Source organism: Necator americanus, chromosome X, assembly GCF_031761385.1.
Source record: "Necator americanus strain Aroian chromosome X, whole genome shotgun sequence".
Lineage (NCBI taxonomy): Eukaryota > Metazoa > Nematoda > Chromadorea > Rhabditida > Ancylostomatidae > Necator > Necator americanus.
The window spans coordinates 10601817-10626299 of NC_087376.1; the positions used below are offsets into that span (position 1 = coordinate 10601817).

Sequence of the window (24483 nt, forward strand, 5' to 3'; positions counted from 1 at the left end):
AATTTCTAACAACTTATTCATGTATGATTATCACATTTCCTTACGCTTCAATTATGCTGAGTCAGGCCAGCTTATTTGAAGCTGCAAGTAATTTAAAAACTAAGTGCTTTCGCAGTATTTTTTTTTTTTGAGAATCTGCATCAAACTGGTTGGTAGACCCAGTCTTTACGGTGGAAAAGAGAGAATGTACAGCTGTACAGCTTATCGAACTCGATAATAGAAAAGAGAGGATGTTTTTTATCGGACAATCGCTGTGGCTAATAAATGGCGTCAAAGTAATCCAATAACAGAGGAGGAGAAGAAACAGAGGAGAATGCACAAGCCAATTTCTTAATCTCACGAGTTACAGTATCCATTCAAGTCAATAGGATGTGCAACCGAACACCCCCTCTTACTATGCTTCCAGGAGTGTATTCCAGAATCAAAAATGACCGTGCGATCGTAGGTCTTTACATCTAACATAAAAAAGTGCAATTTTACAAAGCAGAAACGTTCAGGTGTACTGCAAGTCTTTGTTATTCACTGTCGTCGGTGTTTGACGACATAAGTAGAAGTCCTTTCTGCTAACAAAATAGCTTAACGTTTTTTGTATTTTTGCAAATCAGATTGACATGAGCACTCAGTAGTTATACTCAATGTGAAATATCCAACACGGACATCGTTTATAATATCGTTCTCTGTACTTGGGATTCTAACACGCGTTCGTCTTAACTCACTCACTTCTGCTGAAACTGTGAAAGTGGTTGGAAATGTTTATTAATAGATCACAATAATTTACCTCCAATCATTATTTTTAGATTCAATTACTATTGAGACATTCCCTGACCAACTCTACCAGTACCTTAATGCCCACATATTTCTATAGTTCCAAACTTTCGAAGATTTAAACCTGTAGTCAATGCTAAAGCTGCCAAAATACTAAAAGCTAGGTGGCAATCGGTTTCTATGTTCTTAGACAGGCAGTGTGAATCTGGAGTAGCACTTCAAAAAATAGTAGATCATTGTTACGATTGTTTTGACAAAAGCGCAGACAGGAGCCGTCTTGGCCAAAATTTTCCTATGATGTGGAAATTCTGAACCACTAAAATACCGGACATTTTTTTTTAATGGCTAATTCCTGAACGGTGTACCTGTAAATTTCGGTTTTGCGCGTAATAGAAAAATACATGGCATAAGCGAAAAAAATAGAAATATGTGGTTAATTAATACTATTCATTTTTCAGCTCAAACGGAAGTCCAAAGAATCCAGAATGAACAAACGCCTTCAAACCACGTTAGAATGGCGGCTTTTAACTGATCGAATGAATTGATTTTTGCAGAGAAACTTCTCGAATATAGTTATAAACTATGATAACTCTCTATAGAACTAGGCTGGAATGTCCTTTACACGTACGTAGTTATTTAGGCTTAACAATTGATCATTCTCTACAAATTAAAGACCAGTGCACAGTTTAACAACTTCATCGTCCCACTTTCGTCTTCTCCGTAAGGTTTATGAGGGAGGTGTGCCTCGTATCTCATTTCTAATAATAGGCACTGCATACTGAGTAGGGTAAGTGTCCGTTTTCACGAATCCAGACTCAAAACAGCCTCATTTCAGCAACCGACTAGTTAGTGTCAGTGGAGTATAACCTGAAAAAAATAATTTTATAAACCTATTTCTAATGTCGAGTAATTGTTAGAAGCAGCAAGTTTTTGAAAAATGTAAAGTTCTAATGCGTAAAAATGTATTCTTCCACAGAATAACAAACGGAAGGAATAAGTCGTATCGGAACTCGAAACTTGCGAGAAGCATTTCCCTTCATCATCGTTGCAGTTCAGTTGCTGAATTAAGTCTTCAGTATAACTGAGATAAGATGAAAGTGACCTCGTTTGTGTAAACCTAGTTTTCGAAATGGGAACGCACTTTTGCCATTCAATGCGTTTGAATTGGATATTTTGTCTCTTCTGACGAATAAACTTACTCAAAATTGAAAATTAAGCTGTTTGATGTAAGAAAGATGCATGCTAAAATTTTAGTTTCCAGAGAAAGACAGAATAAGAGAAGAGAGCATAACAAAATTACGACATTCTCGAATTCTCATTCATTTCTCTTCAGAATCCCCAAATTTCCCGAACGACAGTAATATGATAATCATATGTATTGCTGTGAGGGTGTCAGACAAAAAAGTTTGACGATAAAATTGCTAATGATTGTTCTTTTGGATCTGAGAGCATCTGTATCTGTTACACCAAACGGTTGGTTTATTAAAGACTGCTGTAGTGAGATGATGATCCCTAAGAGAAGTAAAGGTAATCGCCAAGCACTTATGCGTAAAATGAAGCATAATTACGAGGCAAACTTATAAATATGTTGTCTACAATGTCATTCAGTTCCTCCAACATCTGTTACTTTCTAATATTCACTTCGACTGCACTTTAGTAGTGGAGAAGTCGATTTTGGACGAATCACCAGGAACTCTTTTGTTAATGCAGCATGGTTCCAACTTAATTTCATCACAGAAACTTTTTGTTTATGTTCAATAACTTCTTCTATAGAGCTGCAAAATGGTTGGAGCCCTTACTTCGTGATGCTCTTAAAGTCGAACACAGTAAAATATTCAAGATGAGTTCGAAGAAAATTGACTTACGCTGGTGTTTGAATATTTGAATATTATTATTGATAATATTATTGTTTGAATAACAGCATGTCCTCTGATACTACCAACTGTCAGATGTTTGATGCCATGTGCTCAGTATGTGGACCGCTCATAGATTCCCACCAATAATAATTCTTAGTTGCTTTCACCATCCCTCTTTTTCTCCCCTCCTTCTTATACCGTATTCCTTTTTTCAGCTAACTGCATGGCCAGTTCTTACGTCCTTCTTACCCATAAAGCCTAATTCGCTTCGCTCACGGAAGCTCATTCACTAACAAGGATACTAATATTTTGTGATTATATCTCTTTTTTTATCTGTTCATGTTACCTTCTCTCTCAACTGTCTCTGAATAACCTCATCTTATTGGCTTCCGCATCTTCTAGCTGGTTTGTCTAGATTGTGGTGGCTAGTCATGTGAGGATTACGAAAGTTGGTGAACCCTTTCTGTTCAAGATCCCTCATCAGATTCGTCCTGGATCCCACTGTGCTCCTTCTCGGTCGTCCAAATCCTCATATTTGTAGATAAATAAACCGATGTTAAGCGTTCTGAATTGGAGTACGTGTATGAGAGGATTTGTCACTTTTTGCGTTAGGAGAACGACATGTTTGACGCGCATCCGCCACGAAAAGGACTGCGCCACGCCCCAATGACAATGAGTTTGCCGATTTTTCCTCGAGAGTTTTGACATGACAAATGTTTACTTTTCTTTTTTGGTGTACCATTTGTGTATGTGAATAGAATAAAATAAAATAATAAAAGAAACGTGAGGAGAAAAAGTATATGGGAGTAGTAAGCAGTAACAGAACGCCACAAACTCTGTCAGATAGGGCAACATTAGTGCAGGGATCTCTAGTTTTGTAGTTTGAGGCAATTAGTTGGTCTCGAACTTTGCTGTTGTATGCCATGAAAATGGTGTTGAGAAAAGGTCACATCAGGAGCACTCAAAGCAATGCTGTTACCAAAGCGTATAGGAATCCAGTGAAGAACAGTCCGATTTTCTGGAAGGTGCAGCGGAATCAACGGCTGGGCGCAACTTTTACTCAATGCATATTAGATTAAGGTATGCCAGAATTTTAAACGAAGCATTATCTTCAGTGAATTCAGCACGCAATTCCTTCTGTTGAACGAAGTTCTAAGTCAAATAAAGGATCATCATTTAAGCAAATAGTAACACTCAGCTTCAACGTTAGTGTTGCTGAAAGCCCGCAAAAGTTCCTCTCCATAACAGCGTCTAAATTGAGTGCACTAGCTATAATAGCAGCGCTTTTTGCAACGTAGCTGACGTAGTGCGGAAACTTCAGGGAACCCGTAAATGTCGGGTTTCAGATTGCGAAAACAAGCGTGCCTCCGCTCAGTTCCCCTAATCGCCGTAAAAAACGGTGTGGAAGACAGCGTCCTTTCCTACGAAATCAGTTGACACCCTCATGCGCTAGCGTGTCCACGAGCGAGCGGTCGAAAATCACTTATGTCTTTTCTTCAGCCTGTTCAAGTAAAACCAATGATTAGGCAGCTGAGGAGACCAAAGCGGGTACAAGTCACGTGTTCTAACGTACCTCGTCGCCGTTCCCGACGTTTTTCAGGTTGATAGGGGAAGTGAGCGGAGCTATGCTGGTTTCCGTAATCTGCAACCCAAACCCCGGCTCCATAGGGGTTCCGTGCCACGTCAATTTCGTAATAAGCTACCCTTTAATTCAACTGTTCAACTTGTTTCTTTCATTTCACTAATTGTTCGAAAAGTTGGTATTTGATACCCGAGCGCCTTAATTTTGCAAATATTAGTGATACTTTGGAAGTCTGTTGTATAGTTAAGAAAAAAGTTATCGTGTGTGACTCTGCAGTACACATTTTCTTAAATAATCAAGAGAGAGACCAAATAATCAAAAGATAATGATGAAAACTGTGATGTGAATATCTCTTGAGAATCCTGACATTTCCACTCTGAGAGAATAACTATTGATACGATAATTCAATAGAATCTGAAGAATTCCAGTCAAGCAAAAGACCATCAAAAGCGGGGGATTAACGAATAAGCATTGCACTGAACGAATGAAGTATTTAACAGTTAGGTCCTTTTATGCAAGTAATTAGTGACAATTGCGATTAGTTTCGAAAGAAAGCTTTGCCATCTTTACTCTGCTGATGCACTTGCACAGAAGTTGGATATTTAGTGCATCAGTAAGCGACAAAGTGTCAGATTTATAACAATTGTTTTTACAACTAATAGTTCAAGTTATATTGTTTTCAACTGTAACTTTTCCGTTCTCCTGGTAACATACAGTTTGACAGTTTCTTTAACGAACAGCTATGAGTGACGACCACCAACCATTCTTCTACTTACCCTCAAAATTGCTTTTGCGGTCCTTAATTTGCTGAAGTTTTCAAATTAGTCACTGGCACATCTTATTACAACATGATATATACTACTTTTCAATCATAACATAAGAAATAATTTATGGTTTAAATGCGAATAACATTTAGTATCGTTTTTGAGGAGAAATAAGCTTTGTTTTTTCATTCTGTAAGGCAAAAAACGATAGGAAAACGTGCTGGGAACAGCACCAACTAGGATTGTCACGCTGCTCTCCAAATAACCATGTTCGTTTCACGAGCTACTCGAAATAGAAACGAATCTAGCCTTCGCATAGGCCGATACTATTTTGTTTGCAGATTGACTGAACAATAGCATCAGAGAGGGCGAATTCGCAACCACTCATTAGTGGTATTTATAACCTCAGTTAGCACGACATAAAAGTCCTACCATTTTAAGATCCGCTAGTTTTTGCGATTCACTTGTAAAATATGACTCCGAAACGAGTGCTAGAGACATACAGATTCACATTCATACATAGACATACAAATGTAGTGGCGAACAAAAGTAAGCAATTTTTCTTTCGAGCTCTTGCTCCGATTTCTTATTTTCTCTTGGTTAAATTTTGTACAGATAATCGAAAGTGATGTAAGAAATTCAGTTCCGCTCAACATGTTGATGACAAAACATTTTTTCATTACCTACATGTGGGACGAAATATTTTCTTGGTTAAAAATGTGTAAATTTTCAAATAAATAAGTGATTCTGGTGAAAAAATATCCGAGAATGCAAAAGGCAAGGAAACAGATCTTGAATCCTTTAGCAATGTTCGAGTTTTCTTGAACAATCTTGACCACTCGAGATAAATTTGAGTCCGGGGCATGAATGTAGGATCTCCGAGAGTATCATTATCTTTGTGAGTAATCTTGTCACCATGAGCGTTCCGTAAGCCGATATCGAAGACCTCAACTAAAGTCTTGATACTCGACACCGATGCTAAAACTCCTGATGGAGTGGATGACGATGGCATGACTCCTGAAGTTGTTCTTGACACTGATGAATCCGATTATGACCCCTCAGATGACGACGACGAAGAAGAAGAAGCGGGGACACTTTGGAAGACGATGCTCAAAAACATGACAGATAAAACTTAAGAGAGCTTGTTTGTGCTAATCTAGAAGTAGACAACTGTGAACAGATCAGACCAACGTCTACGGACAAGAAACCTAGCTGAAAGGACTAAGGCAAAATGCAGTGAGTGCAATAAATTTCCTGTCTAGATTACTTCCAAACAACTCATAATTATTGATTATTAGCATAAAATTAAAAATAAATCTTGAAATTCAATAGATAGTTGGTCGATGTCAAACATAAGAGATAATTGCCCATGTTCGACTGTCTTTAAATCTCGGCATGTTGAAACGTTGTTTTAACTGATTTCCTTGAGCTGTAGCCAAGATTGGTATCGATCTTTATTAAACAGCGGCTAACGTTTCGGCGATATCGCCTTCGTCAGAGCCTGGAAAACTCAAAGTCATTAGTGACCTATCCCCTCAAGCGCCTCATCACCCTACAGAAAGCACCCAAACGGTAAGCAAACTCAAACAGCAACACATAGGCTAGTACTTACCTCATTAGCTAGACTTGTTAACTCAGCAGACCACCACGTACCACAACTACGAGTAACAAGGGTTTTATATAGGGACCTCACGGCCCGCCCCGTAGATCAAAACCCGCATAGGTCTTGATACGGGGATAACTCGTTTGTGATCGCAATGCACTCATCCTTCTTGTTCATTTTTGGACTTTTGGCGGTTATCCAAAAGGCCTCTAGCGTTCTGCGTGCTGTGATTTCGGACTCGTAGGATAATATACGAACTTCTACCTCTACTTCGGAGTTTGGATGACATATTCTACGGTGTGCTCCAAGTGGGGTGAAGGTTTTAGATTTTGCGAGTCCATCTAGATGCTCCTTGACCCTAATACACAGTGGACGTCCCGTTTCCCCTATATAATCGTCACCGCACAACCTGCACGTGATACGATACACCACTCCCGATATCATGCAATCACCCTCTCTGCCATAGAGGCAAACCACGCAGCTGGGAGTTGTGCAGAGTCGATCATATACACGGTTACGTACCAGCTGACCCTTGAGGTTTGCTGGAGGTATTTCCACAACCCTCACGTCATTTCTTAGACCCGCTTTTCGTAGACAGCCCCGTACTGCTCTGCTCATATCATCAGATATATAAGGTAAACAGGAAGGGATCTTCTCTGGGCCATCCACTACGTTGGGTCTTCGAGAGGGATACCGTGCTTGTCGGGTAGCACCATCTCCAGCTGGGTACCCATTGGACATTGCTACTTTATGGGCCACATTTAATAACATAAGAGATAATATATAACATAAGACACTTCTAAGACACTTCACTTCCTAAGTCTAAACTGACTATTTGAACAGAAAACAAAACAACTGCACACATTTTCATTAATAATGTATACCGTCGCTCACCTTTGAGCAACACTGTCGTCAACGTGTTAAAAAAAGATGAAAATTGCTCAAATAAAATGTGCAATTCTACGTTTATTGAAAGTAGCGCAGAAAAAAGTGCAGTTACATATTTTCCATGTTTTGTACTGTCTGACTTATCTGCTTTTGCTTTCGCTTGATACTCCTTTACAATTTTCTACACTTTTTTTTGAAACAACTTCCTTTTTTAGATATGAACACATGTTTTAGATATTTTGTAAAAAGCAAAATGTCGCTCTAAGTGCACAAGAGCAAATCATCAATGCTGTTCCTTAGGATGCAAAGAAGAAAAACTTTTTGATAAGTAGAAATCGATCATTAAGGTTTCTATAGGTGCCCGACCGAAGAGAACTACAGAAAGAATTGACAGTAAGTTTCTTGGAGTCTTTTGTATCAATCCACACCTGACCAGTCGATGCTTAAAAAGAACTGGCAAAAATTTTTAAAAGTTCTATCTGTTTTCTAGGACCGTTCAACACCGTTTATGTGCTTGATATCATTGTTTTTCAGTAGTTTTTTCGGATCCACCAACTGTACGATTCTTCAAGATAACTTCCCACCTGTGAGAAGTTCTAGTAGCAGTGTCTGGGTGGAAATTATAACGAACAACTTTTTCCTGTGTTCCACCCCAGGAAACGGCTTTGACAACTTCCTCTTGTAGATTAAGAGGAACGTCTTGATTTTCACCTACAACTAAAACAAGAGAACTTGTTAAGAAAGTGTAGAACAAGGTAATAGTGAAACGAGAGAAGGCAAAAGCAATACAAACAATTCAAGATCCGGAAAATTGCTAAACTCTTGTCCGCACTACTATCAGTCAATTTGAAACTGCAGCATTTCTTCCCGCAATATTTGCCTATTTTAAAGCGAAATTACGATTCTTACATCACTTTCGATTGTTTGTACTAGAAATAACCGAAAAAAGAAAACTCGGGGCAAAAGCTTGAAAATAAGAAACTGCTAAACTTTTTGCCAGCCACTGCATATAAAAGTACTAGTCTGGACGTCCGGTAACTCCGAACTTCAGGCTTCCTGTTGTGCTCGTCATAAAAAAACTCTAATAAAAACGAATCCCTATAAAATACCTTTTTGAAAAAGACTTTCGTCAATTTCATTCTCTCTAATATTGGAGAAGTCATAAAACAGTCAAAAGTTGAATATAATAAACAGAATTAAAATTCAAAATAATATAATATAATAAACCAGCCTGAACGTTCGGCTAAAGCCGGACTTCAGGTTTTTTTGGTGTTCGCTTCGCTCGCCTTCACCGGTCAATAAGAAATAACAGTAGCGACATTTTTTGTAAAACTAAAATTTCTTTTTTTCTATCAAATCTCTCTTCAATGTTTTTTACCTGAAAATTCAAGCACAGATTTAAGATTTTTTTATTTTTCCCTAAGCGCCTCAGTTCTACATTTGGAGAACAATCAAACTTGGCTTTATACCTATGTTCCTCTCAAACCTCCAAAATTTGGGAACATTATTCGAAGTATGAGTTTCCTCAGTTCTCAATTATGGCAAAGACTGACGTGCTAACATGAAATGACATTGAATATCACTATTGTAATAATAAAAATAACGTTCTACGTCAGATCCCGTAAACCATTGGCTACAATGTATTGTATTTGATCAGCTTTTCGCACGTGTGTTTCCTCTTTTTGAAGAAAGGACGGTCAGCAGCATTAGGGAGACATGCTGGGAAATAGATATGTGAATGAGTCATAGAAACCCATTCTACCGCCTTAGGGCTCCCGTGCACAAATCCAAGAAATCCAATCCGGGAACCCGTCTCTTCCTACTCTATAGCTTTCTGGCACCGGCGCACCATTTCAACCCCGTGGGACCCGTCCCACCCCATTTACAGCTCTCTGACTCGGAGGCCGTAGTACCCGTTTCACCCAATTTTGCCGCTTTGAGGGTCCAGCGCACCAAACCGACGCCATAATATTCCCTCTCTTTTGGAATTTCTTGACTGAGACACACAGACATATGCAGACACACACACGTGACTGAATAAGCTCGTTATTATACAGCCTGATAGTTTACAAATCTGGAAGTATACATTCACATAAAAGTTTATTTACTCTCACTAACATATGAGAGAAACTAACTTGCCTTATCAAAGACAACATACATAACCACACAGTTTTAGACAATGGTGAAAAGGTAGAGTGCTATCAAATGCATGGCGACGGTTCGGCACCTCAGCGTTGCAGAGTTTTGCATCATTATGGGGTATTTTCGTGACGCACAAACAAACACACACACATACATACACACACGGACTAAGCGCGTTATTATCACCTTGATCACCTTGACTCCCGTTGATCTTCGAACTGGTCGAGCGGGCGCCAGTAATTCTTCCATTTGTCCCGATCGCGTGCCAGAGTAGCCCAGTGGTTCCTCCTTTCGCGTGGGACACGAAGAGCATCATATTTTTCTTTCAAGGACTTCGTGAAGAAATCTGACTATCGGGTCGGCGGTCTTCCTGTAGTGCGCTTAATATCGCGGGGAATCCAGTCGCTCACGGCTCTGGTCCAACGGTTGTCATTAAAGCGCATCACGTGTCCGGCCCACCTTATTTTACTTTCCTTGGCAAACGCGGCAGCGTCTCTAATCTTCGATCGCTGACGTAGGAGAGAACTTCGAATCCCGTCCCTCACTTGCGTGAAACGGGATACTCCTAGCATCACTCTCTCAATTGCGCGTTCAATGACGCTCACCGCGTTTTCTTCCTGCTTGCGAAATGCCCAGGTTTCCGAAGCATAGGTCAAAGCAGGAAGTACGGTGGTGTTGAAGAGGTGAGCACGGAGCCGGGTGTTCCTGGTCTTCTTCACTACATCCTCGATGCTCTTGTACGCTCCCCAAGCCGCTCGTCTCCTCCTGCCCAGCTCGGGGGTCAGGTCGTTCATCATGTTCAGTTCCCGACCCAGATAAACGTAGCTGGTGCATTCGGATATGTTCGTTCCGTTGAGCGTGAATGGGGCATCCGAGACCCATCCGTTCCGCATGAACATCGTCTTTTGTAGATTCAGCTGAAGACCGATGCATCCACATGTTTCGTCGAATTCGGTCAGCATTCGATGCATTTGGCTGATGCTAGGTGTTATCAGTACGATATCATCAGCAAGGCGCAAATGGTGTAGCTGCCGACCATCAACCTTCACTCCCATGTAGTCCCATTCTAACTTTCGCATTGCATTCTCGAGGGTAGCTGTGAATATTTTGGGTGAAATTGTATCACCCTGTCGGACCCCCCTCTTCACGTCAATGACGATGTTCTTGTAGAATGGCGAAATTCCGGTCGTGAAGTTACTGTACAACTCTCGAAGTACCTTTATATATTGAGTAGGGACGCCTTGGTTGTCCAAGGCTTCCACGACCGCTTCCGTCTCAACCGAGTCGAAAGCCTTCTTTAAGTCGATGAAGGTGAGACAGAGCGGCATCTTGTACTCTCGTGATACTTCGATGAGTTTCGAAACAGTGTGAATGTGGTCAATCGTGCTGAATCCTTTTCGAAACCCTGCTTGCTCGCATGGCTGTCCTTCATCCAAGACTTTTTCAATCCTATTAAGGATTACTCTTGTAAAGAGCTTGTAGATGACGGACAGTAGGCAGATTGGGCGATAGTTGCCGATGTCATGTGGATCTCCCTTTTTATACAACAACACGGTCTTACTGGTCTTCCACTGTTTAGGAACCTTGCATTCCGACAGATAACGTGTAAAGAGCCTCGCCAGGGTGTTGATGAGTACTGGCGGAAGGCTCTTCAGGTGTTCTGGTCTTATTCTGTCGGGACCGGGTGCCGTACGATTTCTTACCGACATGATAGCATGTCGTATTTCGGACGGGAGAACCTCTGGAATGACTTGTCCATCTTCCCTCAGATGGTGAGGAGGCAAGTGGACATGGCTGTCGAAGAGATCAGAGTAGAAGTCGTAGATGATTTTCTCCATCCCCCTTCTCGATGCAATGGCTGTTCCCTTTGGGTTCCGGAGAGCAGTCATCCTCGTCTTGCGACTGGCGAAGTCTCGACGGGCATAGCGGATGCTTTTCCCCGCCTCTGCAGCTTCAGCCAGCGCTTCTGCTCTTCTCTCTTTAAGGTCTTCCTTTATCGCCTCTCGGCAAAGCCTTGCGAGCTCGGACGTGAGTTCTTGGTTCCTTGCGGCTCGTGCTGCTCCACGCTGGCGTATCAGCTCAAGAGTTTCAAGAGACAGACGCCTCTTGGTGGTTTTAAAACTCTCAGCCTTCTTCGCGCAGTCGTGAAGGTGTTCGACAAGCCGGTCATATTCCTCGTCGATGTTGTCCATTGCGGAATCTTCCCAAAAGCTGGCTAGCGTAGCGAAGAGATCCCAGTTGATGGTAGTCCTGGGATTTCTCTCTGAACTTGGCGGCTTTCTCTGCTCTCCTTGTGAAGGAAAATCTTCCTCGGAGGAGGCGATGGTCCGACCCCGTATAGAACTTTGGTACAACACCGACGTCCGTCAGGCAGAACCTTTTATTGACGATGATGTGGTCTATTTCATTACGGTACCCTCCACCGGGTGACTCCCACGTCCAGCGTAAAGAAGAGGGCTTCTGAAATTGCGAGTTCCCATGGATGGTCTTAGTCGTCATGATGAACTCGGAGAGCCTCTCTCCCTGGTCATTCCATTGTAGGCCGTGGGTCCCGATGTGAAGTTCCTCCGGCGTTCTTCTTGGGCCAACCTTGGCGTTGAAATCGCCAACTATGACCTTGTAGAAGGCATGATCTTCTTGGTAGAACTTCTCCAGGTCCATATAGAAAGCTTCGACTTCTTCTTCTTCGTAGCTTGATGTTGGAGCGTAAACGACGAAGATAGTCAAAGCTGGTATTGGGCCACATCTTCTCATCCGCAGACGTCCGATTCGGGTCGTAAGTTGTTCAAAAGAGTCGATGTTCTTTGCCATACTCGTGTTGACGAGGACGCCAACTCCACCAACACCTCTACTGTCGCATGTTCCTAAGAACAGTTCTTCTCCAGTTTCATATACGGCGTTGAGAGGGTGACGTCGTCTCGTCTCGGTCAGTCCGATGACGTCGTACTTGATCTTCTTGGCTTGCATCATCAGATCTTCGATGGCCGCTTCCGATGCAAGCGTACGTGCGTTATAAGTACAGATCGCCATCCTAGTCCTTTTCCGTTTTGGTAGCCTACATGACTCCTGACTCCCACGGATCTCCCTCACTAGAGGGATCACAGCCGGTTAGTCGCGAAGCTACGTGGCGCGTCCCCGGGTGGCGGATAGGGGGCTAAACGCGGACCAAAAGCGACCTTGCGCTTGCCCAGAGACGCAGGTGGATTCAGGGGATGGACTCCCTGTTTCTGCTGAGCCAGGACTGACTCATGACATCCTTGTATCCCACGTCGGTCCGGCCAAAAGCCTGCAATCAAGTGACTGGGAGGTGCAAGGGAGGCGGTTTGGAGTCGCCTCCAACAAATAAGCTCCACATGTCCACACCGGGAGAACGAAAGTTCTCCCAGAAACTCATGGGACTAGAGGCTTGCAACCTGCCCATGGGTTTTAAAATTTTAAGCAAAACACAGTAATAGAAAAGAGTCTCCTGATTCCGGAGGAAAGCCTGGTACGGTAGCGCCAGGTAGGACGGGGTTGCAGGAGTCATGCGCGTTATTATATAGCATGATATTAAGAAATAGTGCTGTAATATTAATATTTAGCAATATAAGCAAAATTAAAAAGATATAATATAGACTCCTTAGACTGCTGATTGCAAGGATTCAGTGCATATGTGCAGATTCGCAGACACGATTTTTCTCTTTCGACAGTGACTACGTATGTTCAAGAGTTCTATCTCTGGCGGAATTTTAGTTTGTAGAAAACGAAGTAAACAACTGGTAACGACGCAGAACAACTTCCTAAAGCATATTAACATCTTTTCTATCACTTACATTATTTCACTCTTTTACTGTGATTACAAACGGCCAACACTCCAATCCTCGCAGGAATCTTGATTTTTGCAAGCCGGAAAAAAAACTACTAAAAGGACACTGTTTTTATAAGACATAATGCAAGCGTATGAGAAAATGGCATTATTCTGCGGAGCAAACGTCGGACAATGATAGTGGTCACTCGGATCTTCGTGGGCAGATGAATCTCATCAATGCGTCCACGTTCAAGAGGAAACATCGAAGCTATCAGCTTACGTGGCAGGTTAAGGTTCCAGAAGAGGAACGAGGAGTTCATCTTCAGCAGAAGAATGAAATGGCACTTCTGAAGGACGAAAAATGCGAAAAAAATACAGTTGTCGATAAATATTGGTGTATGGACCAAGAAAACGCTCACTCTCTCACCAGTTCTATTCAGGACCCTGCTACGAAAAAGATCCCGGTTTTGATGTCGAGGAAGAAGTTCGCCTTTGCATCGAGACAAGGCCCACATACAATGTTTCACTCGCACTACTGGCTGGCAAAAATGAGGCTTGAATAGAGAAAAGGGCACAAGAGGTGAGCCAAACGACATAAGTTAATTGTTGACGCGTGCGGTCAAGAAAGGATCAAGTGCTAGGATGAAGTATGAAGACCTTTTTGAATTTCTTTTTTTTCGTGTTTTTGTGTCTTATGATGGAACATGGAGATCCGCACAGTACACAAAGTCTCGGCAAAGTATAGCTAGTATAAAGTCAAGTATAGGTTCAGCAATATGGCGCAGTTTTCACAAAAATGGACAGGGATCAATCCCTGACAGATGTGAAGCTTCAGCATTTTGCATTTAGCGTTCGAGAATTCAATTAGAACATTTTTCTTCAAAAATAATTAATTTCCATAACATCAGCCAAAAAAGCAATTCCAATCCTATTGTTTGCAAAAAAGACACCTACAGTTCAAGATAGGTATAAAATTAGTGCAGAGTAGACTTCACGGATTGCTGAATAACTATGCTCACTGTAGTTTAAACGTTCTCTTTTTCTTGATACCTCGGGATGTTCTCTCTATATTTTATAATACTGTGCCTGCGAGGTCTACAGGAACAAGTATGGAGGAGGATTGAGAGTGGATCCTGAGCGATCTGCGGTTCCATTTGGTCTAGTTTCAGCTCGACCCTGCGTGTACAGTATGATAGACTTTTGGGTATGGAGAATGGATATCATCCCAACAAAGGAAGTATTTCACGTAGACTCTACCGAGCAGCTAACATTACAGCTAAAAATGCTGTTAATAATCAAGGGGCAAGAGTTCCGGTCCTCGGCAACATTCATTAATGCTGTTGACTTTCTGAGCCTTGGGCCATCATTTTCAATTTCACATCGAATCGATGGGTCAACATTCTGTAAAGTCACAGTGGGCCTCCACAAACTCAGGGACCAGCTTCGAATCAGGGCAAAGAGTGAAAGTAACCATGAAAAGCTGCACCTGTGAGCAGAAGAGCGTTATCCCCAACACCATTTCCGCGCAACTTCCAAAAGAACCCGAACCAGCCCGCGAAACTGACACGAAGTTTAAGATTCTACTATATAGGGTGTCATCGATAAGGGTACAGAATTCGTAGCCATGTCACAGGCTCTTGATTGAGAAATCACAAATCTTCACATTCAAGATGAATAGATCTATCGCCGCGTAACAGAGAAAGAATTTATTGTGCAGTGCAAACGCTTGAATCATGTATGATGCCTATAGACAAATCTGCTGGTCTTGACGAACCATTTGTAAGCCGCCTCAAGCTTGACAAACTGACCTGTCCTGTGTTCAATGGCCTCATCAGAACGCATAAGCTGAAACCCGATGAGATGAACTCGACATCAGCGGTAACATTCAAAATCCGACCAATAATAAGTTGTGTGGGAGGACGAACGGATCGAATTTCGTGGTTCCTTAATAAAATTGTGAGTCAATTTTGCTTAAGATACCATCTCACTTGTCGAACATGCACCATTTCCTTGAACCATTACGCAATGCGAGAGTTGAGAGCAACTCTGTAATAGAGTCCTTTGATGTGACCCCACTCTACACGAATGTAAAAAACAGTAAGGCGCTGCAAGCTCTTTCTGAGATGACAGATTTACATGGTAACAACTTGGAAACATATGGGCTTAGTGAAACTCGCATAATAACACTTATCAAGGAATGCGTGAATTGTAATATCTTCAGGTGGTCAGGAAATTATTTTGCAGAACTGAGAGGGCTAGCAATGGGACAACGATTAGCACCATTACTCGCGATCTGCTTCATGAGCATGTATTCGAGATATATTGATGGCTGTTGCACCATAACGTCAACAGAGTCCGAAATGGACAAGTGTTTCCGAATACTCAACCAACAATCGCAATACATAAGACTCACACGAGAAACACTAAAAGAAGGATGGCATCCTTATCTCAAGACACAAATAAGTGCCTCAAATGACATTATTAGAGTAAAATGGTATCGCAAAGAAAGGTTTAAGAAAATCTTATCGCACGCCAAATCTGCACATCCGATTGCAGCGAAGCGCGCAGCGCTTCGTGATATGTTCAAAACCGCTAGTGAAGTTTGCAGTGACAACCAAGAACGACAGGAAAACTAGCCTTGAAAATTGCATGTGCTAATGGCCATACAGTGCGTCCGCATTACCGAAGAACCCGTACTGTAAACAGCAACGTTCCGCGCGAAAACAAAATTTCTCTTTGTCTTCCTTTTATCTCTGACAGTGTCAATGCCGCTGTTTGACGCAGCACTGTTCAAGCGCAATTACAAGATGACGTGATCTTGGTGAATATCCAAAATGCAGACATCAAAAGCCAGCTTGTTAGAAACAGATTATACAAGAGATACTGCATCTATGAAAAATGTGTTATTTGTCCTTACAGAAAAACAGGGAATGCGCACAAATGGGGGTAATATATGAAATTGGGTGCTTGATGTGCAATGCAACTTACATTGGGGAGACCGGTAGAACTTCTGGAGTGAGGAATAATGAACATATGGCAGGAAAACGACGAAAAAGCTTGATAACACCACTAAGAAGGCATAGATATGATGCTCACAACGGAAACAATTAGGATGTAAAATGCGTTATACTGGCTCACGAAACAGAAATATCGGCAAGGAAGACGTTGGAGGCGTTTCGTATCCTTAGAAGAAACTCTTCAATGAATAGTAGGAATGAATGCTTGTCGATAATGAATGAGTTCTTGCTACTTGTACCGCTCCTTGACCTATAGCCGCCTAATATTCTGTGTGTAGATCAAATCATCTATATCGTTGCTGGTGAACTACACGCAGCAATACTCATTCGTTGGTACACTTAGTGACAAATGCATGTTACCAGCCGCACTACATCCGGTGGAAGAGCACGTAGGACTATTTTCAATGTAGATGGGTTCTGTTTTCACTACCTTGAACGATTGTCGAAACATTGACCCAGCGTAGTGTGGTACTTGACGGTATAAATGTAGCATTGCTCCAATCATCCCCTATTTAGGCCTCTGGGGACGAAGAGAAAGCCGAAACGTCAGGCAAATAAAGAGTTCCATCTAAAAAACCTCGCAGGCAGAGTATTACAAAACATGTTCACAGTGAATTTCATGCAATACAACTCTGCATGTTGTAGAGACCTTACATTTATTTGTTTATTTACATACACCAGTGGTGCACCAGAAAAAAAGGAAACACACTCAGAAGGAGCACAATGGGACATTGGGCGATTCTGACGATAGACCTTAAGCAAGCGGGTTTGCAAACTTTCGTGATCTTCAAGTGACTAACCATCACAACCAAGACAGACGACGATGAAGACCAAGCCAGATAGAGGATGCGGAATTCAGTATGAAAAAGTTATTCAGAAATAGTTGACAATAGAGGGTAATATGACGCAACAAACTAAAGGACATAACCGCAAGATAAAGAGTGGCGCAGGAAAACGGGAAACTTCAAATGTAGCAGTAGCAATCGTGAAGAGTTAGTAAATTGGTGGGAGTGGCATCCTTCAGTATACAATCACATCCCATTTGCTTACTATGGACCAGTAAATCCGTATACTACGTGTATTTCCAGTGAAGTCATTTTACAAAAATGGTAATAATGCGGCTGCTGCTCAATGCCTCAACTTTCCTATAGCCTTTACATATTGGGTCTTCACTTTTGGAGTTGAATTTATTCCTAAGCCATATGTTGATGGCGTGAAAAATTTAGATCGCGGGCATGACCTACAAAATTGTAGTGACGTCACAGCTCCGGTCGAGCAGCAGTCTCACTATCACCATATGACTTCACAGCAACTGCTCATTGTGAACCGATCCTCTGGTTCTATTTGGTTAATAGCAAGTAATCGTATACTGAAAGATGCCACTCCCACCTGTCTAACAACTCCTCAGGGTTTCCACTGCTACATGAAAAAATTCTCCGGTTTTGTAGGCCCCCTGTATTAGTATCCTTGTTAGTGAATGAGCTTCAGTGAGCGGAATGGGCTTCATGGGTAAGCGCGAGGGGAAGAATGGCCACGCAGTTAGCTGAGAAAAGACAACTATGGGAGAAAGAGTGCAAGAAACAAAGAAATGTAGAAGACTACTAAGACATACTCGTTGGTGAGAATCATCAATCAAAGTGATTCAGTTCCGTGTACTACGCAACAGGCATCAGAGTTCTGATAGTCACTAGAATTAGAAGCTAGACATCAATATTCAAACGCCGGTGTATGTCAATTTTCTTCTCTGATCTTGAATAATAAACTGTGCTCAGCTTCAATAACATAAAGGCGTAAGAGTTCCAACCATCTTACGGTTCAAAAGAAGAAGTTATTGAGAATCAAAGTAAAGTTTCTATGTTGCATTTTTGCATAATTTTCGTTGAAATCACCAGTTCTTACACAAGTGGGCCTGAAATACCAGCATCTGCAGAGCGCTAACCTAGTTTCGTTCATGAGGACTCGAAAGCAGAAGGCTATATATTTGGATATATACATTTGTTCCTCATATCTAATTTTTTGAGACGATCACTGTAACTAAATAATAATAATAATAATATTATTATTATTGGAGCTGTAGAGATGTTTACTATGTTAGTTCATGTTATGCTATGTTAGCCGTGTATATTGTGTTATCGCCATTGTATGCAATTTCCATGTGTTGAGAGGTTCTCATTCTTCAGCTCGAGTACGAGCAAGTAGGCGGTCCAACAAACCATCTTCACAACTCAAGAGTCGGACACAACAATTATCATATTATTATTATATTGTTATTGTTATTATTATTATTATTGTTATTATTATTATTATTATTATTATTATTATTATTATTATTATTATTATTGACTTATTATTATTGTATTGTCATTATTATTATTGTTATCATTATTCTTATGTTTATTATTATTATTGTTATTATTAGTATTATTGGGGCCGCGTATACAAGTCTGATTGCTACCTGCTCGTGGTGGTCCAGCTGTAGCTAAATCAATCAGGCGTTCGAGTCTACGCATTGGGAACGTACGAGCTATATAACTTGAACTATTATATGGCGAAACATTTCCTTACATTGCAAAAAGATGCTGTCCTCCAACACATCGCCAAAGCCCATAATCTGAAAGGTCGTCTGCCTGAAATGAGTATGGAATTCTTGACAACAACCATTCGTTTCGTCACGCTGAAATACCGAACACTATCGGGTGAACTCCAACAAATCGCCTTGTCTAGGCTCCTGTGATAGCTTTTTGTGCCGTTTGCTGCACTGCAGGAAACACGCATGAGAGATTATACCATATACTGCGGCGGTGCTGATGAGAAGAAAGCAGGTGGCTGTGCGGTAGCTGTGAGGAACGATTGCAACAACCTGGTGGAAGAATTGGGCTCAACGCCGTCTAGATGCGCCTTCGTACGACTGCGGGGTCGCAGAGGACGTAAACTCTGGATCGCAAGTGTCCACGTATCTGCTGAAACTGCTGAGCAGAACAGTAATGACGCCTTTTACCATGAATTCAATGCGTTGATGTCTAAAATACCCAGCCAGCAGGTGGTGATTGTCGAAATCGACGCAAATGCGAAGATGGGACTCGAACAACAATCCGATCTGTTAGGAAAATGGCATTATCCTGCGAAGCGCACGTCGGACAACGGCACGGAATCAATCCATTTGTCGCTATTTTATATCCTGCGAAACCTTACGTCTCGATTGAAATGCCTATTCGCGCCGGAGATCCTCAAATCCTCTTTCACCACTTCAGTCCAGAACTTCCGTTTTCGGCCAGTTGGCCTCTTCCACTTGAATCTAACACACTCTTATCATTACTACTAATACGTATATGCCTTCATAACGGTTTACTGACACACAGTGGCGTGGAGGTGACTCTGGGTGTCGAACTGCGATGTACAGCGGAGGTTCGTCCTCCCGCAGGGTCTCCAAAGCTGAGAAGGAGTTCGACACATCCGATATTCCGACCTCTCGGAATCGGAAGCCTAGCTAAGAGTAAACCACTGCTGATATTCACCATCTCTTAGGAAAATGTCGCAAAGTGGCTTTCTGATACATACAGGTTAGGCGACGACCTGTGATAAAAGCTAAGTTTGCCGTGGCAGGGCTGCTTAGTTTGGGGAAAAGTTTTTTGTCGCTCCAGCATCTTCACCACCTCAGTACTCTGCACACTGGGTCCTGCCATCTCAACCGTCAGATGGTATGGCGACCGGTGAGAGGGGATCAAACCTCAGGTTGCTAAGGACGTCTTCGACTCAGGACTAAGGGGACGCGTGCATGACTCCCCATGAAGACTGTCTCAGACTTTCTACTTACTACAGTGTCCACAGACGCTGACCTACGTGCGATTCTCGGAGCTGATGAGCGTATTAATTTTCACGTGATTGCAAGGGACCAAGAGCAGGAGGAGCGACGTACGACAGATGGATGACGGATCAACTGCTACTCACCAATATCAACACCTTATAAGGAGCTGGAGGAAGTGATCCGCGGCAAAAAGTTCTCCTACAAATTCGTTGTCAGGGACTTCAACGTAAATCTAGGAAAGCAACAAAAGAGAAATACAGGATCGAAAGATTTCGACCAAGGGACCGGAATGAAAACGGCAATCGTCTCGCCGGTTGTTGTCCGCCGCTCGCTTCTTTCATAGAAATTCTCTTTTCATGAAGAAAAGTCATTGTTGGTGTTCAAGAAAATCGCCAAGTGTGGACTCGTGCGGAGATCGACCACATACTCACCAACCGGAGGTGCTATCTACTTGACGTCTCGGTAGTTCCGGCTCCGAAGTCGATAAACTGGTATCAGACTTATCTGGGAATGAAAACACTGACTTAATACATGCCCCACAAGTCATTTCATAGTCCAGTTACGCGTTCGTAAACCTCAAACGATTCCGAATTGAAGTGAACCTGGTGGCGCATATAAGCAGGATGATTACGCCAGGCACTTCCTGCATCTCTTAGCGGAGCTATTTGGTGGACGGTATATGAGTATGAAAGTGAAACTATATTATCAGCATACAAATTTAAACGAAGGATAAGTCTTTTGTCCCAAGGTCGTCCAGTCTCTCTGAAGAGTATGAATTCTTTCCTTACTCTGGGAATCTACTAATTACTACGCTCCGCGAGCGCTAGTCAGCTTCAAACTGTTCGCCAAAATCTGCCTCAATTTCTTCAGAAAATACTGCCAGCATCTTGTTTATAAAAAGGTCTCTGTTTCGTTCTGCAGTAACACTGATCAAGTCTGTTGCTGACATTTTGTCGTAGTTCGATTCTATTATTTGAGTATAATCTGCTGTTCTTGTCTTAAGGCTAGAGATAGCCTTGACAAAAGTGCACATTTTCTTTTGTTGTGTGAACGGATCTAGCTGGCATCATTTGACCCATACTTGACCTACAAGCAGATAATCGATCATAGCAACAGGGAAATGAGAAAAGAAAATTAGTGAGAGGGCTAAAAGTCCGTAGAAGGAACTACAACGAGAAAATGAAACGCTTTTAAGTTCACAAATTTAAGAAACATGGGTGGGGTGTTAAAAAAAACATTTAGAAGACTTTGTTTATGTAACTAATTAAAAGAGCGGAGTTAGGATGGTTAAAATATTTTAATAAAAAAAGGGTGATGGTTATAATAAAATGAAGAAACAGGAGAAGTGTTAATTAAGATCAAATTAATTAGGAATATATTTTAAAAAATGCGAGAGCAGACAACGATCTATGTACGCAGCCACCTGATACGCGGGATCTGATGTGAAATATGTTGCTCATATTTGAGCAAAATATGGTGTTTCTAACTTTCCTAGCTCTTCTGGAACGTAGTTGAGGACTAGTAATCTTTCTCTACCATTTTTTAAAGTTTTTTTTTTCCAACTTGCTTTTCAAAGAAACAGAACCTCACGGAGGTCAAAATTTGCAGCCGAGTGTTTTTCTTGATGCTCCATGGAAATATGGCAGCGGATTGTTCAGCCGTGCTATCATAGTCGCGGAAACGGGAAATCTTTTCGGTTTTCGGCTGGTGCCTCCAAATAAGTATGCCTTCGAACCAAGTCCGATAACTTGGCCTGTGCTTCATGAAAACTAATTTGGTTTAAAATATGTTATAGGAGATTTTTTCTATCAGAATATAGATATATTTTTCAGGTTTTCCAGTTCTCTCGAAAGCTAATTGAAAATATTGAGAAATTTGTTAAAATTTTCAAACTTTTTGAACTAAGTTTCAAGAAAACTCAAATTGTCTCTAAAAAAGGAAAATTAACTTGTTTACAACGCAAACCTTCCCGTATAATACACAACTTTATTTGTCTCCCGACGTGTTTGATGGCATCATGTTATAAATGTTTAAAAAGAAGAATGTTTAGAAACGTTTAGAAATGGTGTAGATGGAATGAGTAATTAAAATGGCTCAATCAAACAACTGGTTACTGGGAACTAAATAATAATACCACCATGTTTTGTTGTATATTTGAACAAACTGATAACGCACTCTTGACAGTGACTTTCTCCCCATGCTTTTGTAAAAGTACTTCGTAAAGGATAGCATTAGCAATAAAGAATGGAAGTAACAGAGTTCATAAGTTAGTTGGTACCGATGCAGAGTTCCCTGGAGATTGGAAAAAAACTTCCTTCGTAACGAATACCCTGGTACCTACCCTATTAGCTTATTTGTTGTGTCTTGTCTTTTGTCGTCATTACGACCACGCTAACCAGCATCTTTTTGCACGTTCATAGTCACTGCATTCCTATAAGTGCAAGCTAACTAGGAAATATTCGGATGTAGCCTATCAGCAGACGCAGTGCTGCCAGAGTTGGAAGATTACCTTGCAGAAAACGGTAGCAAAGTGATCATTAGAATTAAAATTGCAAGATGATAAATCCTCAAAATGAATAAAATAAAATAATAACGAATATAATGAATATAAAATAAATAATCATGCTATACAATAACGCGTTTACGCCGTGTGTGTATGTGTGTGTTTGTCTGTGTGTAACGAAAATACTCCATAATGATGCAAAACTCTGCACCGATGAGGTGCCGAACCATCGCCATGCACCTGAGAGAGGAGCACTCTACCTTCCACCACTGTCCAGAGATGTCTTCACATGTATGTTGGCTTTGATAAGCCAAGTTAGTTTCTCTCATATGTTAGTGAAAGTAAATAAACTTTATGTGAATTTACACTTCCAAATTTGCAAACTATATAACTGGCTTATTCTGTCACGTGTGTGCGTCTGTTTGTGTCTCAGTCACGAAATTCCAAAAAGAGAGGGAGACGCATATCATGGCGTCGGTTTGGTGCGCTGGAGCCCCAACGCGGTAAAATTGGGTGAGACGGGTCCTACGGCGTCGAATTCGTGCCCCGGAGCCACAAAACCATAGAGTGGAGTGAGACGGATCCCACGGCGTCGGAATGGTGGACCGGTGCGAGAAAGCTATAGAGTGGGGTGAGACGGGTTCCACTGCCTCAGACTGGTGCGCGAAAGCCCCAACAGTAGGATGGATTTCTATGGCTCATTCGCGTATCTATTTTCAAGCATATTTCCCTGATGCTGCTAAAATCCTTCCTTCAAAAAGTGGAAACACACATACAAACGGCTGCTTAGATACAATACTAGCCAACATACGTTCACGTGGTCTGTCATAGACATGAAATGATTGATGATATTCACCTCATTTCATGTTAGCACATCATTCTGTGCTAATAGTTGAGAGCGGAGGAAACTCATACTTCGAATAATTTTTCCAAATTGCGGAGTTTTCAGAGAAACATAGATGTAAAACCAAGTTTGATTGTTCTCCAAGTATAGAGCTGACGCGTTTAGGAAAAAAAATCATGAAATCTCTCATCCATGCCTAAATTTTTGAGAGAAAAAAAAATAAAAAAAGGGTTGTTAAAAGGGACAATTATAATTTTACAAAAAAAGTCACTACTGTTATTTCTTATTGGTGGATGTAGGCGAGCGATGCGAACACTACAAAAAGTCTGAATTCCGGCTTTAGCCGGACGTTTAGACTGGTAATAAATATGATATAATAAACGCATTCAAAACAAAATGTCCTCGCGGGTGCCTTTTGCAGGTCGGCATAGCAAAATGGTTGACTCTAAAGCTAAGTCAATTCGTTCTTGTGAGCTGTGTAAAAACTATCGTGCCGTAAGAAGTTTATCGAATTTCACGGCAACAACAACACCAACACGAAAGTTTCTATAAAACATATTCATATAGAACAAAGCTGATTTGAAAGTTAAAACAACTGGATGAATGTTGAAAGAATTTGAACGGCAGCAATAGTGGAAGTACAGAAACAAAATGATATATGACAATCCTGAATGGTACGCATTCTTCTAAACTGAAGATTACGCTCGAGGCTTATGCAATATCGTAATAAAAATTGTTCTCCGTGACAATGAACAGCGTAAACCTAATAATAACATAACATACAAGATCAGTATACTCAAAGTCCAGCCGTTGAACAGAACAAGCAAGTTTAAATCACATAGCTACTAATGGTGATGTAATGCGCTCACAAGGATATCTACATCCCTACAGACAGTGAGGAAAAGTACTTCGCTATCAGGTCACTCA

At 41.4% G+C, this 24483-nt stretch overlaps 7 protein-coding genes across 9 annotated transcripts; 5 read left to right on the plus strand and 2 right to left on the minus strand.

Moving 5' to 3' along the window:
- Positions 1-2189: 2189 nt before the first annotated feature.
- On the plus strand, positions 2190-6103 carry RB195_022224 (uncharacterized protein; the record flags this gene model as incomplete). Its single annotated transcript, XM_064209277.1, has 2 exons — positions 2190-2238; positions 5925-6103. 2 exons carry the CDS (start codon positions 2190-2192, stop codon positions 6101-6103), a joined length of 228 nt encoding a protein of 75 aa, XP_064065158.1.
- A 572-nt stretch (positions 6104-6675) lies between these two features.
- RB195_022225 (uncharacterized protein) lies at positions 6676-7341 on the minus strand (the record flags this gene model as incomplete). 2 transcript variants are annotated; one of them, XM_064209278.1, is made up of 1 exon in its annotated part: positions 6676-7341. In XM_064209278.1, one exon carries the CDS (start codon positions 7339-7341, stop codon positions 6676-6678), a length of 666 nt encoding a protein of 221 aa, XP_064065159.1. The 2 variants fall into 2 exon arrangements, with proteins under 2 accessions (XP_064065159.1, XP_064065160.1); XM_064209279.1 differs by having other exon boundaries at positions 6676-7311.
- A 2609-nt stretch (positions 7342-9950) lies between these two features.
- RB195_022226 (uncharacterized protein) lies at positions 9951-12630 on the minus strand (the record flags this gene model as incomplete). 2 transcript variants are annotated; one of them, XM_064209280.1, is made up of 2 exons in its annotated part: positions 9951-11850; positions 11978-12630. In XM_064209280.1, 2 exons carry the CDS (start codon positions 12628-12630, stop codon positions 9951-9953), a joined length of 2553 nt encoding a protein of 850 aa, XP_064065161.1. The 2 variants fall into 2 exon arrangements, with proteins under 2 accessions (XP_064065161.1, XP_064065162.1); XM_064209281.1 differs by having other exon boundaries at positions 11933-12630.
- Positions 12631-13539: 909 nt separating this feature from the next.
- RB195_022227 (uncharacterized protein) lies at positions 13540-13950 on the plus strand (the record flags this gene model as incomplete). The annotated part of the gene is made up of 1 exon (XM_064209282.1): positions 13540-13950. The coding sequence occupies one exon, from the start codon at positions 13540-13542 to the stop codon at positions 13948-13950; it is 411 nt and encodes a 136-aa protein (XP_064065163.1).
- A 1174-nt stretch (positions 13951-15124) lies between these two features.
- Positions 15125-16023, plus strand: RB195_022228 (uncharacterized protein; the record flags this gene model as incomplete). Its single annotated transcript, XM_064209283.1, has 2 exons — positions 15125-15265; positions 15364-16023. 2 exons carry the CDS (start codon positions 15125-15127, stop codon positions 16021-16023), a joined length of 801 nt encoding a protein of 266 aa, XP_064065164.1.
- Positions 16024-19177: 3154 nt separating this feature from the next.
- Positions 19178-19726, plus strand: RB195_022229 (uncharacterized protein; the record flags this gene model as incomplete). The annotated part of the gene is made up of 1 exon (XM_064209284.1): positions 19178-19726. One exon carries the CDS (start codon positions 19178-19180, stop codon positions 19724-19726), a length of 549 nt encoding a protein of 182 aa, XP_064065165.1.
- A 207-nt stretch (positions 19727-19933) lies between these two features.
- RB195_022230 (uncharacterized protein) lies at positions 19934-24108 on the plus strand (the record flags this gene model as incomplete). Its single annotated transcript, XM_064209285.1, has 3 exons — positions 19934-19964; positions 20046-20114; positions 23978-24108. The coding sequence occupies 3 exons, from the start codon at positions 19934-19936 to the stop codon at positions 24106-24108; spliced, it is 231 nt and encodes a 76-aa protein (XP_064065166.1).
- Between the last annotated feature and the right edge of the window lie 375 nt (positions 24109-24483).